The 17,634-nt window shown below is 38.7% G+C and overlaps 1 protein-coding gene across 1 annotated transcript in view; it reads left to right on the top strand.

Moving 5' to 3' along the window:
- Positions 1 to 17,634, top strand: part of LOC107583560 (EH domain-binding protein 1-like) — a 124,001-nt gene that overhangs the window by 28,471 nt on the left and 77,896 nt on the right. The window contains exons 6-7 of the mRNA XM_016269829.1: positions 13,649 to 13,827; positions 15,503 to 15,551. Of these exons, the coding sequence (XP_016125315.1) occupies positions 13,649 to 13,827; positions 15,503 to 15,551 (228 nt within the window). The remainder of the gene's footprint in view (positions 1 to 13,648; positions 13,828 to 15,502; positions 15,552 to 17,634) is intronic.

Consider the following 17,634-nt stretch of genomic DNA (forward strand, 5'->3'; position numbering starts at 1 on the left):
ATTTGTGTGTTTATATATGTGTGTGTGTGTGTATGTATGTGTGTGTGTGTGTGTGTGTGTGTGTGTGTGTGTGTGTGTGTGTGTGTGTGTGTGTGTGTGTGTGTATGAGTCCCTTGTTTGTCCTGAACAGTTAAACTGGAGTGAAGACTTTGAATTTGAAGATCAGGGTAAATTTAACTTTTGTCTTCTGGGAAACATGTAACTATCTTCTTTAGCCTCTGATGGGCAGTACTAAATTAATTAGATTATTAAATTAATTATTTTGCCTAATGAATTTAGGCAAAATAAGAAAAATTTACACATCTCCGGCTCTTAATGCATGGTTTTCCTTCTGAAGCGTCAGTTAGCGTTTGAACCTTCTGTAATAGTTGCATATGAGTCCCTCAGTTGTCCTCCGTGTGAAAGGATGGATCTCAAAATCATAGTCATTTTTGCAAAGGGTTCAAATACACAAAAATTCTGTGGGACCAGAAGGATCTTTCTGAAGAACAGCAGGCAGTTTAACTGTTCAGGACAAACAAGGGACTCATGAACAACTATCACTAAACAAACAAACAAAAAAAAACAGCTGTGGATCATTCAGGTATGAACACAGTATTAAGAATCAAGTGTATGTAAACTTTTGAACAGGGTCATTTTTATAAATTCAACTATTATTTTCTCTTGTGGACTAAATGTAAACATCTTTTATGTGAAATATCATCTTCAGGTCAGTACTAAATAATCAATAACATGCATTTTGTATGATCCCTCTTATTTTGGTAAAATAAGTAACATTTTGCAGATATTGAAAGGGGGATGAACACTTTTGAAAGGGTAGACACATAGACCTCAACTATGTATGTGTATGTGTGTGTGTATATATATATATATATATATATATATATATATATATATATATATATACTATATATATTCCCAGATATAAATTTAATCTAAAAAACATTTATAATTTATATGTACAGTGTGTGTGTATGTGTATCATACTCTTTTAAATAAAAAGTATGATCTATACATTCGTATTTATAAATTATTTTAAGTTGTTACATATAAGTATGTTAAGAATAAAATATTTTTTTTACAGTATATATACTGTAAATGTGTATATATATTTTTTTATTATTATGCTTTTCATATTTTTCTCTTATGGTTATTTTTTTGTGATTTTTTTATTTAAACATATATATATTTTTTTTTCTTGTAAACTAACTTGATGTAACAATACTTTTTCCTCTGCCTTTACTGTAAATGACACCACTTTTCTTAGTCTTTTCAAAAAGACGGCTTCAGCTAAGCTAATTTTTCCTGCTTCCTATTTCACCCCGGTCCAGTTACCCCTCTGAACCCTGGGCCAAGGCTGGGGGAACACAGTTAAGCCCTGCTTGAGGCCCGGTTCCGCTCCTGTGTATGGACCGCCCGTCCCCTCAGAGAGCCGAGGAGAGGCCATGAAACCCCTACTGACAGAGGGGCAGTAAGACCCCAATAGTGCCCTCATAATCTGTGAAACTCTACCAGAATAATCTCCCTCAGCCGGCCCTCTACCGCTGAGTGATGCAGGACAGAACCTTAGAATCTGAGATGCTTTAAGACCTTAAGGCCTCAGGACCGAGAGAGAGAAAGTCTTAGAGCTTTTATCTGTGAAATCTCTCTATTTGATGAAAATATATATAAAGTGAGGGCTATTTGGGCAGAGAAGGAGAGAGAAGAGAGTTCATCTTCCTCCTCAAAGCATCTATGAAGGATGTTTTTGCTCTAAGAATGTCACAAGCACCAGTGTACTGGCTTTACCTCAAGAAAACTTTGCCCAGGTGTGTGTTTTGGCTCAGTGTACCTACCCTGATCAAATTCTGGGCAAACGTAGAACTTGTTCCCCATCCAGAAGGTTTTGGATGGACCTCATTTACCTCTTAAATGGCCTCCGTGTCCCCATCATCGGATCTGTAGCAGTTCACAGCACGGCAGTTAGCATTTCACTGCTTAGAGAGTCCTCAAGCCGTCGGGCCAGGTGTGTGTGAGTGTTTTGAGCCTGTTACTGTAATACCACTATCATTATCCTCCTCTCCTGCGTGTGTGTGTATGTGTGTGAGCTCAGTTCATGAGTTAAGCACTTGAAGAGCTCTCGAATACCCACGTTGACTTGCTACACATAGGCTACAAAGCTCTCGGTAATCTTCCTGTTGTAAGTCCTTAGTTTTATCTGCCAGGGATTACACTTCTGGCTTCAGAGAAAGAGAGATGGAGCACGAGAGGGAGAGAACAAGAAAAAAGACTGCAGAGAAATGAAAACAAATCTTTAGTGTAATCTCTAGAAAGAATACCTGTTTGAGTGGGGAAGTTGGCCGGCTGCAGATTGGCCAAATCGCCTTATTCTGCATGTTTGATGTGAACGAGGCAGGTGTGCACGTTTGATGATTGTATGTGTATGGGAGTGAGTTTGTGTGTGTTCGTTTGTGTACACGAGGATCAGTAGTGTGTGTGTGTGTGTGAGCTGATGAGGCCTGTGTGTGTGCGAGTGAGAGGTTTTAAGGCCGAGGGCAGTTTAAATGACATGGTGGAGATGGAGAGAGTAACTTTAGATTAATCTTCTCCTGGTCTCTCCTCTCCTGAAGGTGTGTGGCCTTAAACCTGTTTCAACGGAGAGAACCTTTTACCCACAGTCCTCTGCATACCACCCAGTACTGATCAATAACTGCCCCTGATTACTGGCCCCCACTGCCTCTCAACCTCTGCCTTTCAACCTCTAAAACCATAACACACGCACGCACGCGCACACACACACACACACACACACACACACACACACACACACACATACATTATACCCCTTATTTTAGTGTTGATGGAATGTGGAGCTTTTAAAGAGGCCAAACTTGACATTGTCATTATTTTTAATTTTTTTGAGTCCATTCATAATGTAAAGGTTAGTTTAGCATCATAATTTAGTTTTAAATTACTATTTTCCACCTTTTCTCTGGGATGTAGACTCACTTTTACTGTACCTTTATGACTTTTACATGTAAAAGACCCCCTGTTGTATTTGGTTTAACCTTGGCATATATTGGAGTGAAGTTCACACTGTTGTTCATCAGGATGGATGAATATGTATGTGTGTGTGAAATATAATGTTCTCAGTGCCCCCCCACTCAACAAGACAGCCCAAACGACGTAACAGGCAACGTGCTGTCTGCCCAGTAGCGTAGCGGACGGGCACGCACTGCGAAAGGCCCCGCGGTAACTTCCCCTTGCTGGGCTGCGTCGAAAGACGATGATCTTGTATCGATGAAAGCCAGCCAGAGATTTTGTCAAAAACATCAATTATTGGCAATATTAAGAGGATTTAGCATTTCCAATTAATGTAGGCCTGGTACATTCTTATTTTTATTAGGCCTATTATTATAATGAAGTTACTTTTATTATTAAAGGCACAATATGTAAGATTTTTTTTATTAAAATATCCAAAAACCACTAGTACATTGTTATACATTTTGCTGACTTGTGTACTTACATTATCCCAAATGTTTTGAAGAATGTTTAAATCCAGAGAAATAAGCAATTTTAACTAGTGACACGGACCGTGTCTATAGTGTCATTGTGTCGCCTGCCAATGAGGTCATAACCCCTTGGTTTTTTAGAAAACATGGAAACACTAAAGACGCTTTAATATGTAATGCGTTTTATTAGACAGGTGACAACTGCACAGAGTAGCATTATAACAGAACTTTCAAATGTATCTAGTTATGATAAAACAGCGCTGCTTTTTTCCCACATACTCACGACCGGAAGGAGCAGAAGCGCTCGACTGTGGCATAATAAAAGGTCCGCTGCTTTCGAGCCGTGTGTCGCGCTCGTTCAGCAGCCTCGTTTAGCTTCGACGGCTTTCAGCCTCACCCTGCTTCATTCTACTATGTTAATAAATCATTAGCTCATCCATGAACATGATTTCTGCCCGAGTCCCGTCGGATTGCATCGGTTGTGGGGATGAAGGCGACAACTCCCATGATTCCACACTCAGTCACGGCGTCATAAAACTATGCCTTTGTTTCTGTTTATTTTGAATACGCGTCCTCTAGTGGCGAAAAATTACATATTGTGCCTATTATTAAATTAAAATTACAATTAATTTCCCCCGCAATAATTACCGCATAACTGACGTGCTGCGAGGATAAGATTAGGCTATTTACTCCTCAATTAAAATGTTTTCAAAAAAGGTATTTTAAAACAGTTATATTACAATGAATTATAGTCCTATAATTAAAATCAATTAAATAAAAAGCTTTTATTTTAAGCTTCGACTTTCAAAAACAACCTGTTTAACACGAAATACGTTTCGTTTTCTTTTTCACTATGTACGGGCCACAAAATAAATATTAAGGGAAAAAACGAAGACAGCTATATACCGTTATCATCATATGTTGAAGTAGATTTGTCTCTCGTCGTCTCTGAGAGAATATGTGGCATCAGATGCCGAAAGCTCTGTCATTCCGTTTTTACTTTCACTTTCTGCATAGTGAATTGACTGAGATTGACGTTCGCCGGCATAACTCTTGCACATTGCTTGTGTGTGATATCCATTGGCTCGCCTTCATGGTTTAAAACATAAATATTTCCAACATTGCAGGGGGTCCCCCCCTCTGGTCTATGCATCCCTTCCTCTGCTGAATTATTTTTATCTCTGGTGGGGATAAAAACATCCCGCGAACCTGCTCTGACGTCCCGATCTAAATCAGATGATTCGCCATCCGTGCTTTTAAGTCCCGATCTGAATCAAATGATTCGCAATGCACACTTTGAAGTCCCAATCTGAATAAAATGATTTGTGATACGCGATCTGATTGGAGCGCTTCGAAACAGTGAATCATTTCGATTGGAGCGCTTCAAAACGTTGAATCATTTAGCGATGTAATGGTTTAACTGATTTGGAGTTTCAAAAAGCTCCGCTGTGTTCTTTGCTCGCTTTCTCTATATAATTTATTCGTTGTTTGAATAACCGTGGAAATTAAATCATTAAAATGAATCATTAAACTGTGATCACGTTAAATACAGTTTCCGTCGTATTAAAAACATTTCATAAAAAGTTTTCAAAAGCTTAAAAGTTATTTTCTGTCATTTTTCACAAATCGCACCCTGTATATATATATATATATATATATATATATATATATATATATATATGCACGTATTAATCAGCATATTATAATGATTTCTGAAGGATCATGTGACACTGAAGACTGAAGTAATGATGCTGAAAATTCAGCTTGGATCACTAAAGTATATTAAAACAGAAAACCAATATTAGAAATTGAAGTAATATCTCACAATCTTACAGTTTTTTCTGTATTTTTTTATCAAATAAATACAGCCTTGATAAGCACAAGAGACTCCATTAAAAAACACTAAAAATCGAACTGATCCCAAACTTTTGAACGGCAGTGTATGTATGTATATGATATGGATCAAAAGTAACAATAAAGGCTTTTACATTCTTACAGAATGTTTGTATTTTAAATAAATGATGTTCTTTTGAACTTTCTATTCATCAAATGAAATGTATCACTGTTTCCACAAAAATATTAAGCAGCACATTTTTTTGACATTATAATAATAAGAAATGTTTCTTGAGCACAAAATCAGCATATTACAATGATTTCTTAAGGATCATGTGACACTGAAGACTTTGCCGTCACATTAATTAATTGTACAGTATTTTAAAATGTATTAAAATAGAAAATAGTTTTTGAAATTGTAATTTTTACGTTTTTTTTTTATCAAATAAGTGCAGCCTTGCGGAGCATAAGACAGTTCTTTTAAAAATGTTTTAAAAAAGCTTACAGACCCCAAATGTTTGAGTGGTAGTGATTGTTAATGAATTCATGGTTCTGATATCACTAAACACAAATAATTTATTTTGAACAATATTGGTAACCAAACGTTCATTGCACGAGCAAAACAACACAATCTTCATAATATTTTCTTTAGTCTTCTACAGGAAAAAAAGAAAGTCATCCAGGTGTGAAATAACAAAAGCTTGAGTAAATCATAAATCATGAGTTTTTTAGTGTACTGTCTTGGCTACATTACACTCCCATTTTTCTTTCCTCAGAAACAAGCCTATAAAAAAGTGAAGGCATTAATTACTATTATTTTAATTGATTTTTCTTTTTTGTGGGTTCAAAATCCCCCTGGCGTACCTGTGGTTGTGAATCACTGCATTTAATGTGAAGACAACCTGGCATTTGTCAGAGAGTTTATCGTTCTGTTGCTGGTTGCGTTTTTGTCTTTCATTAGCTTAAGTGTGCGTCTCGTCTCATCTCAGGCGTGATGCCGTTTGATGGTGTGAAACATGCCACAGTAAAAGCCTTCCTTCCTGACTCCATCGATCCCGGCCGACGTATTGACGTGGGCGTGTTTTGATCAAGGCCTCATTCAGATAGGGGTGACTTTGTAATTATATTCTTTTTAATTGCTTTCGCTTATCAGGGCTCTCATCTGCCAACGAGACCGTACCGCCGCGGACAACGATCTGACGGCAGAGCACACCTGATGTTTCCCTCTCTTCCTCTCCTCATCCCTCTCTCCCTCCTTCTACTTCTCGAAGTATTACTGCCACTCTGCTCTTAATGAGTTTCCGTGTGCATTGCGAATTCATTGATAAATGACAGCTTAATCAGAGCAGATCGCTGAACTTCGACTCTTATAATTTGTTTGTAGAGGAGTGCTGTCTAAAGCAGATTAACGCTGTATAGATTTAGTTTTTCCTGCTCTACACACCCTCTCATCCCTGCTTTAACTAACAACGGCGCTTTAACACTAAAAAAAAAAAGTATTTTGTGGCTGCATTTGAGTCTTCAAGGCAGTATCCACTGTAGTTGTCCGCTAGTAAAAATCAGTTTTATCAGTCATTATCCGTGTACGAACCAGCGCAAACAGATAATGTTACCTCACGAAGTTAGCCATCAGTCTCCTTACTTACGTTGAGCATACCTGCTTATTTCTGGTTCAAACACATATGGCTTAATTAAACCAATATTTCCACTTGCCATTGTATCGCGTTTACTACAGTTCAGTTAGTGGATCAGGAGGCGCTGGCTGGTGTGTGACTGAGTGGAGGCGGGGCTAATTTGCGTATTCATAGAGCCGCTTATAGTAAATGAGGCAAAGGTGTAGAGTTGCATTCAAGCTATTTTAAGGCATGAGTCAAATATGTCATTTTGATGATCAAAGATGAGTTTTAAAGGATAACATTTTTAACTACAGGGGGACTTTAAGGTTCAATTGAATAATTGAAAAGCTATTACAGGAAACTAACAAATTGGTACAAGACAGTAAATAATTGAACTTATTGGAACGCCACTTGACGAATCAAATGACAGTCCCAAATCTGAACTGATGCAGTGGGTCAACTCTCTAAGACCATTGTATGCTGTGTGTTTAAAAGAGTTATGAGAGTGCTGACCTTGTGAATGTGTGTACACACACACACACCATAGAAATATTTTGCCACAGGCATCTTAAGTGGATTACAACTTTTAAAGAGTATGTGTGATTCAAAGCTTCCACTGTTTTGGTACCTTTTTGTTTGTGTATGTGTGTGTGTGTGATTGCATCAGTTTAATGAACTTTTTTCCCCTTGCATTTCTGTTGAATTTCACAGAATATGTTTTGGCCCTAGTTGTCTCTAGGTTAAAATGTTTAGTGTGACAGCATGAAAATGTCATTTTTAAGAGCATATTAATGAAATTTGCAATGAATGACAGTCGATTAAGAGTTTTTTTTTTTTTTAGCTGGATCACACTCTCAGATCATCAGCTTTGAGCATAAGACTGCCATTCTGATCACATGACCTATCCTAGTTCCTCTGCCAAACTCTTTCTCCCCATCTTCTCTCTCACCCTTCATCTTTCCTCGTCTCATTCAACACAGATTAAGTTTTCCCCCTCCTCATCTCTTTTTACCTTCTCCTCCCTCCTCGCCCCTGTCCTCCACCATGTGTCAGGTGTGTGTGTACATTTGCTGCCATCATGAATAATGAATATCTTTTCTGTCTCTGTTAAAGTTTTGGCAGATGTTGAAATGTGCTGCATGATTTTTTAAAAAATTTTTTAGCTGTTTTGTTTTTCCTTCCTTTTTGTGTGTGTGTGTTGGATAGTGATGAATGCAGCTTCATTTTAATATGTTCTGTTTGTGGGAAGAAACAGCACTGTAATCCTGTCCTCCAGCACAGAAACACGCCGCTGCCAATCGTTTATTTTTCTCCTCCTATCCCCACATCCCCCTCCCCCCACGACCGCTGCTCAGGGCAAGACAGCGCAGCATTTGATAAGTGCGCGCGCTCTGTGACACCAAAAATTCCCGTCAGTGTTGTTTCAGTAGATACATGCAGTTTAGTAAGAACGTACACTCAGTGCCGTGAGCTTGTGAATGAAGGAAGAACTTTTACGCAGTTTCCAGAGAACTGTTTTTTTTTGTTCAGTTTGAACAATGAAGTACTCCATCATCTTACCGAAATCACTGTTATTTTGTGAATGCACATGATACAATATTACACTATTATTATTATTTATGGCATTGGATTTAACCATTAATGTTTTTAAAAAACCCAAAATGGAATGATTATTATATCAGTTTGTAATTAGAGAGAAGTTCTGATGTTTTGTTGTGGAAGAGTTCAGTGATTTGACAGGAGAAGTGTTCAGTAGTTTACCCCTGAACCCTGTATTTTACAGTGAAATAGTTCAGCAGTTTATATTTGAACAGTATAGTTTACATTAGAACAGTTTAACAGTTTACATTCGAAAGAATTAAGCACTTTACAATATTTATTTAAACAATTCAGTAGTTTATATTTGAAAAGTGGTTTACATCAGAACAGTTAAAATGTTTACATTAAAAAAAACAAGCAGTTTTTTAAACCGTTTACAACCGACTTTGTTTAAACAACAATTTAGTTTACTTAAAACTGCAGTCCGTAACTTTTTTTGGTTAAAAATGATCTGAAATCAATATTTGAGCAAGTACATAACCAGCCAGTGTTCGAAACTATCGCCTTATTTTAGCCTGATTCACAACGGTAAGCTTATAATAATGTTTTCTAATTTGAGTGGTACGGGTAGGTTTTCGTGGAAAGTTCGAGCATGCTGCTGCGTCATTACGTCACGTCTGTAAACATAAAGAAGTTGTCCCGGCTAGTAGGCTATCGCATGTGAGGATGCTGCAGGTGGCCGATCGTTTATAGCCTTTTCTCACAACAGCCAGAATAATTATATGTATCATTTTGATGGCGGATTGTAATCCGGAAAGGATTATGTGTTTATGAAACACATGTGAATGAAATTAAATTATATTCCAGTTTTAAATGTGCTTCTGATTACAGATAGCCTGGGATTACACAAGATTTGTATTATAAAGACTACCAGTTCGAAGGGAGCATAATTTGCTTTTTGGATTAAAATAATTCCTTAGTATGAAATTCGAGTGGTATGACAATTAGATATTAGACTGTACAGAGATTGAAATCTACTCGCTTATACACACTATACTCATAGTCACGCAATGCTGATGTTGTTAACATTAACAATTTGAGAATAAAGTATAAAAATAATAATAATTTGCACGGTTTGATGTGATATGAGCTAATTTAGATTAAATCACCATTGGTAGAGCGATTTATTGAAATGCTTTTTTCCACAGTTGGTCAGAACAAACGTGGCAGACTTGTTACTTACTTGTTCAGATGACAATATCCGGTGAAAATGCTTATTTGAGTCATATATTCCAAGACTTAGGCTAGAATCTGCAAAGTACAATATCCACACCTGTGCTGTGGCTGACTGCCACACACACATACTCCTCAAAACATTAGATTCATCCGCGCTGGAGCCGTGCCGCCGCACAACCCACACAAGGAAGATAATTCCGTGCACAGCTGCAATTGCAGGTTTTCAAACAGAGATGACGACAAAGAGGCAAAACTTACGGACTGCAGCTTTAATTCAGTAATTAATATACAAACAGTATAGTTTACAATAGTAAAGTTCAGCTGTTGATTTGTAAAAAGAACATTTCAGTTTATATATTAAGTAGTTTATATTTGCACAACATGGTTTAAAAGAGAACAGTTTTGAAGTTTATATTTAAAAATGTTTTTGAAACCTTTCAGCTCTTTATATCTGAAACATTTCAGTTTAATAAATTTACATTGAGTCATTTGTTTATATTTTTATCAGTTTGCGTTTGCAATGCATCAGTTCAGTATATCTGAATAGAACAGGAGGATTTGAGTCATATTATATATTATATTATATATTTGAACATCACAGTTTACAGGGGAACAGTTCAGTAGTTTTCAGTGAATACTTGAATGCATGTGGTATTTTAGCAAATTGAACAGTGAGATTCAGTGTTTTTAATGGGTCATTTCAGTCATTGGCAATAAAATAGATAGAATCAACCCACCTTACAGAGGTGGAGGATGAATTAAATAACGGCCATGGTTCCTGGGAGTTAAAACGTGTCTTGGTGTGTCAGTGTTACTGTTTTCCTCCTGCCACAAAGCTGCCACAGGGTACAGTTAGTCTAAAGAGCCGAGTGCTCCTAAACGGCTGTTGTCTTCTAATTGCTTTAATAGCACCTGGCCGGTAATCCCAGGTAATTATTGAGCTGAAATTAGACAGCTACTTCAAACATCTCTTAAAAGGAGCAAAAACTGCCTCAGGAACTTGCAGCTCTCTTATCATGCATGCTGGAAAAGTGACATGGAAAAGTGGTTGCGGGTTTGTATTCGTGTGGAGCTTAACGTGTTCTTCCCCACCCCCATGTAGCATGTGAGTTTACGCAGGGAATACTTGTGTAGGCCGTTTAGTTCATCACACTTAATTTCTGCTCTGGGTGAATCACTGTAGTTGATCTTGAATTGAATATGAGACCCTTTAATAAGGGGAACAGGCTTTTTTATAATTAAATTATTAAAGCAAGACACTTGAATTCTAGTTCAAGGTCACTTAACAGAAAAGGAACAAAAGAAGAATGAAACAAAATGAGATGTTCTACATTAAATGTGAATGTACATGACTAAAAATACATTTCATAACATTATTCAACTATTGTCCTTCATTGTTGGGTGTTTACTGTTGTGGCAACATCTTGATCATTGTTATTAGTCTGTTTGTGTGTGTGCATTTCTGTCTCTAGAGCAGAAAGGCTCTCGGAGCCCCAAGGGCCCCTCACTTGACTTTTCCCTCCTGCTCAAGACAACCTTAACCTTTCAGATTGTGCAGACAGACGTATAAACGCACAAATAACACACTTGCCCTCAGTGGCATTCGTTCGGATCTTCGCATTTAATGATGATAATCTAAGAGGCAAGCATTCGAAGAATTTAAAGGGGTCATATGATGCGATTTCAAGTTTTCCTTTCTCTTTGGAGTGTTACAAGCTCTTGGTGCATAAAGAAGATCTGTAAAGTTGCAAAGACTAAAGTCTCAAATCCAAAGAGATATTCTTTATAAAAGTTAAGAGTCAACCACGCCTACCTAAAACGGCTCGTTCTAACACGCCCCCACATATCTACGTCACTATGTGGAAATATTAGCATAATGCCGCCCAAATGTGCACGCAAAGAAAGCAGGCGTGGTTTCAGGAACAGCAGTAGTGTTGATGCAGCCATGTCAGGGAGACGCTGTGTGTTTCAGTGCGAAAGCAAAAGCATTTTATTTGGCCTTACGAGAGTAGATGCAATTAGGAATCATTGGTTAAGATTTATTTACAACAGAACAGCACAACCCAGATGTTCGAATCTGTGCACCGCATTTTATGGGCGACAGTTTTTTGAACCTAGAAGAGTGCAAGGCTGGCTGTGCACAAAGGCTATTTCTAAAAAAAAAAAAAAAAAGGGTCAATTCCGACTTTGCTATGACAATCTGGCACTTCTGAATCAGCGACTGTAAGTATGTTTTGTTATTAGTTTAAGTATTTGCTATTGACTGTTCAAATGCGGAGTTTTGCGGAGCGCAGAGTAACGCGTCGTGTGTGTGTGTGTGTGTGTGTGAGGAACAGGGTCACATCACAGGAGAGTGAACTGCCTGTCAGAAATCATAGCACGTCAGCTGTCTTAACCGCGGCTTGTGTACTGCATCATCACTGTGTCTGTCACGCGACTCTGTTGCCCTTTCGGGGCTTGAACTGATGGTAAAACTAACGACATTATTAACTGTCTTGATATTTACTTTGAAAGCTGAAGCTCGCGATTAATAATGATCTTTAAAATAGCATCAAATGGCCCCTTTAAAGGAAGTTACAGCTTTGGCGTCTAGCCAATCTACTCAAACCACACCTTTAGGATGTCACGCTTCCCTTTATAATATCATTGTTCGTTTTCTAGTTTTTGAGTTTTGGTCTGTGATTTACATAAGTCTGCTCTGGGTCCCTCACAAGCATTTTTTTTTTTTGCGTCCTTGAATCCTCCTGCCATAGCAGATTCTGTCCAAAAGGGGGCGTTGTTAAGCTGCCATACATGCGTGAAATGTTGGCCAGCTGATGTATAGCACTCTTATCAGGGGAAAGGCAGCGTCTCTCTTCCTTTGCACACACAGATCCATACAGATACCTGTCCTATGATAATGTATTTCTGCAGGATGAGCACTCTTTTATAACATGTTAGATTTGTATTTAGATGTGGAATCTATCAGGGCTGCATTCATCAGATAGCTGCAAGTTTTGTCTCAGGCTATTTGATTATCGTTATTAAAAAGTTATTGTGAGGGGAAAAATGCGAGCGCATGCACCACAGAATATGAATTCTGAGCGATACCATATCCGTAACGCGGCGGCTCCGTTTTTAACGGGATTATGTCCGAAAGTGGCCAGACTCCTGGTGCGAAGGGGTTCTGCTGCTTTGTGTTCATGGATTTGTGGGATTAGAATTCTCGTTCCTCCGTTTAGTTGGACTCTTAATCCAGACTGATACAGCTTCAAAGGCTGGTCTTTATTAATCATGTGTTTACATTATCCATGGTCATACACTCCTTACAGACCAAAGCTCTCATTAGAACGAACATGGAAGTCTTTTGTGTACATTTTTGTGTGTGCGTGTGTTTGTTCAAATTAGAAAGAGGGTTTCAACAGAGGCGACTTTTAACAAAGCTGAGCTTACAAAGCTAATTGGAGAGAGATGGGTTGAATCTGATGTTCTTGATTAGAATTTAAGGACTTTTGAAGAAAAGAGGGACAATAAGAGTATGTGTGTGTGGGATAGAGAAAATTAGTGTGTTTGAAAAATGGTAAAAGCTTGAGCTATATGAGCTGTGTGTAATTTGGTGTACAGTTCATGTTTCTGTATAATTATTAGTTGTGTTTCTCTAATTCGTTTCTCTTTTCTGCATGCATTATGCTACACATTCCTTTTGTGTATAATGAAAATAAAAATAAGTTTCTTTCATTCTTGTTTAATTATTTTAATATATGTAATACATTTTAGAACATTATTTCTAATAATATTTTGATTGATAAATAGACTGAGATGTGTTGATCCAGATGTCTGTTCATTTCCAAGTCAAAGCTGACATGTCATTAATTTTGTAAATAATTTGAATGTCAATAGTACATATTCATCTCTCTTTTCTACACCCTTTCCTCTCTTTCTCCTTTCCTACAGCCCAGTCCAATTCCTAGTCCTGTTCTTGGTGGGAGGCCGAATGCAAGTCAGTCCCTGTTGGCCTGGTGCCGTGAGGTCACAAAAAACTACAGAGGCGTCAAAATCACCAACTTCACCACTTCCTGGAGGAATGGACTGGCATTCTGTGCCCTGTTACACCACTTCAGACCCGACTTAATGTAAGCCATGCACAATTATGAAAATACACATTTATACATAAGCCTTAACACACAGGAAGTGTTTCTGGAGGTGGTTCAGTCAGCGGTACCCATGTTAAGCACATGGGTGCGGACACATCTTACCCCACGTTAAAGTGATAGCTCACCCAAAAATGAAAATTGTCATATCGTTTTTTTATGTTTCACATGGTGAAATAATTTCAATTAAATGGTTTTATACCCTGCCAATTAAATGAATAATATATTTTTTAATCTTGGGTAAATTTCCTTTGACATAAAACTACTTTTACCTGCCATGTGGAAAATTCACTTTGACATGCAGTAGCATTAAAAAAATCACTCTGCTTATGTGATCTCTCAATCGCAGTGACCAAAAAAATAAATAAATTACAAGTCAGTTAAATAATAATTTTTTGAATTAGCCTTATGACACTGGAGATTCACAGTTTATTTATTATTGATTGTTCGTTTTATTGTTAAGCCATTTTCAGCTGTTGCCTTTGATCAAAATAATCATCAGATGGCTTATTAACTCTATATAATTAATAGCGACAGCCCTAAACTCTATGTATACACAACTCACTTAATTCACCTCTCTCTCCCCCTCTGTGAGAATCTCACTTTGTGTGGGGGGGTCTAATATGATTTCTGATGGAGAGTTTTTAATCCCTCTGTCTTATTTCTGAACATTTCTCTGTCTGGTCTCATCAGGAATGACTCAAATCCTCCTTAATTACTACACTTACAGCAGATTCATCACAGTGCTGACAGCGCCACGGCCAACCACCCTCTGGGTTTAGCATACGCTAAAGTACCAGGAATCTGGCCGCCATCTATTTAAGGAAGATATTGACTGATTTATTATCTTTGATATATTTACGAAACATTTGCAATGATTTAACATGTATCAAGACAACATTTTCACACAAGATAAGAGACATCCTGCTGTTTGCTTCATGAATTGTCTTATTTTGTATGATTGATCAATGACCATTGTTCCAAAAAAAGTAAATTTATTCCTATTATGATTTTTCTGTTGATGTAAGCAAGAATGCAGGCAGAAATATTAACTAATATTATTGCAATATACTTTTCGTTTTTTCCACTTTTCTCACAAATTCCATTGAATAAAATACAGTATTACCAGCTGAATATGCAGTTAAAGGGGTCATATGATGCGATTTCATTTTTTCCTTTCTCTTTGGAGTGTTACAAGCTCTTGGTGCATAAAGAAGATCTGTAAATTTGCAAAGACTAAAGTCTCAAATCCAAAGAGATATTCTTTATAAAAGTTTAGAGTCTACCTAAAATGGCTCATTCGAACACACCCGCACATATCTACCTCACTATGTGTAACGCCGCCCAAATGTTCACACAAAGAAAGAAGGCGTAACTTTTATTCTCACTTGTCCATTTTTAGAGTAGCCCATTACTGTTTCCCCTGCTGAAGAGAAAAGACCCCAGGCACACAGTGGGTAGGGTTATGGAGAGACGAAACGTTTAATGTGCTGAGTGGTTGAGTAAAAGTGTATGCGTGTCTAATTTTGCTTGCACTCACACACACTATATTAGTTGTGTTGATTGCAGAGCTGTGAAATTGCATGTTACAGCCATTACATGAGACGCATATTTAAAGCTAACTCTCTCTCACTCGCTGTTCTTTCCTCCCTCCTAGTGACTACAAGGCTCTCAATCCTCAAGATATTAAAGAAAACAACAAAAAGGTAAATGCTATACACTCTCTTCCACTCTTGGTTTGTTTGTGCATCAGTAATCCTCCTCATAGGTGATTTATTTTGTTATAACTCTGATTCACTCCCACCCAGCGTTCTCTAATTGCCACTTTCCGAATGCGATTCCCCCTGCCGACACTGATGGAAAGAGTGTGTGTGTTTGTGTGGATGGAGTAAGTCACCTGGGAGTCATAAGATAGCATCATAATTCATAAACATGCTATAGATAAACTTTACAGGCTTCTCTACAGAGAGAGCAGGAAAGAGAGAATCAGAGGCAGTAAGAGCTTTATTGCCAAGTGTGTTCACACACACAAGGAATTTGTCTTGGTGTTAGGAGCTTCCGGTACAGAAAATACAAACAAAGTTCAGACATACATAACATGAGAGAATAGATAATAAATTATAAATAACAATAGTAATAAAAATATACAGAAAAAGTAAAAAGTCCATAGACAGAACTGTGAATGTGCATATGTGCTATTTACAGATTAAGGTTTAATGAGTTATTTACAGATGTGCAGATGTGTTATGTGTTGTTCAGTTGGAATATGGCCTGGGGGAAAAACTGTTCTTGTGTCTGGCTGTTTTGGTGCTCAGTGCTCTGTAGTGCCAGCCAGAGGGCAACAGTTCAAAGAGAATGGGCTGGGTGTGAGGGGTCCAGAGTGATTTTGTTAGCCCTTTTCCTCCCTCTGGAGATGTAAAGTCCTTGGAGTTTGGGTAAAGGGGCACCAATAATCATCTCAGCAGTCCTGACTGTCCGTTGTAGTCTTCTGATGTCTGTTTTGGTAGCTGAACCAAACCAAACAGTTATAGATGAACACAGGACAGACTCAATGATGGCCAAGTAGAACTGTTTCAGCAGCTCCTGTGGCAGTTTGAACTGCCTCAGCTGGCGGAGGAAATACAGCCTCTGCTGGGCCTTTTTCACAATAGAGTCAATGTGACTGTCCCACTTCAGGTCATGAGAGAAGGTGGTGCCCAGGAACCTTAATGACTCCACTGCAGTCACAGTGCTGTTCATGATGGTCAGTGGGGAGAGTGCAGGGGGGTTCCTCCTGAAGTCCACTATCATCTCCACAGTTTTGAGTGTTTAGTTCCAGGTTGTTAAGATTGCACCAGCCAGCCAGCTGCTCAACTTCCTGTCTGTAAGCAGACTCGTCTCTGTCCTTGATGAGGCCGATGACTGTAGTGTCATCCGCAAACTTCAGGAGTTTGACAGAGGGGTCTTTTGAAGTGCAGTCATTTGTATACAGGGAGAAGAGCAGTGGGGAGAGAACACATCCCTGAGGAGCTCCAGTGCTGATTGTGATAGTCCTGGATGTGAGTTTGCCCAGCCTCACTAGCTACTGCCTGTCTGTCAGGAAGCTGGTGATCCACTGACAGATGGAGGTGGGCACGGAGCGCTGGGTCAGTTTGTCTGAGAGAAGGTCAGGCATGATGGTATTGAAGGCCAAACTGAAGTCTACAAATAAGATCCTTGCGTAATTCCCAGTTTTGTCAAGGTGTTACAGGATGTAATGCAGTCCCATGTTGACTGCGCCATCCACAGACCTGTTTGCTCTGTTGGCAAACTGAAGAGGATCCAGCAAGGGTCCAGTGATGTCCTTCAGGTAGGCCAGGACCAGTCGCTCAAATGACTTCATGACCACAGACTTGAGAGCGCCAGGTCTGGAGTCATTAAGTCCAGTGATTTGGGTTTTTTTGGGGACCAGAATGATGGTGGAGCATTTGAAGCAGCAGGGAACTTCACACAGCTCCAGAGATCTGTTGAAGATCTGTGTGAAGACGGGGGCCAGTTGGTCAGCACAGATTTTAAGACCGGCAGGTGAAACACCGTCTGGGCCTGAAGCTTTCTTAGATTTCTGCTTCCTGAAGACCCTGTTCACATCCTCTACACAGACCTTAAGCGCAGGTTGAATGGTGGGGGAGAGAGGGAGGGGGGTTGCAGGGGGGATAGGTGAATGTGTGAAGTGCAGATCAGAGCGGGTGCTGGGTGTCAGTCTGGCCTTTTCAAATCAACAGTAAAACACATTCCGATCGTCAGCCAGTTGTTGATTCTCCACAGACTGTG

This window comes from Sinocyclocheilus grahami, unplaced genomic scaffold, assembly GCF_001515645.1.
Source record: "Sinocyclocheilus grahami isolate Dianchi unplaced genomic scaffold, SAMN03320097.WGS_v1.1 scaffold54.1, whole genome shotgun sequence".
NCBI lineage: Eukaryota > Metazoa > Chordata > Actinopteri > Cypriniformes > Cyprinidae > Sinocyclocheilus > Sinocyclocheilus grahami.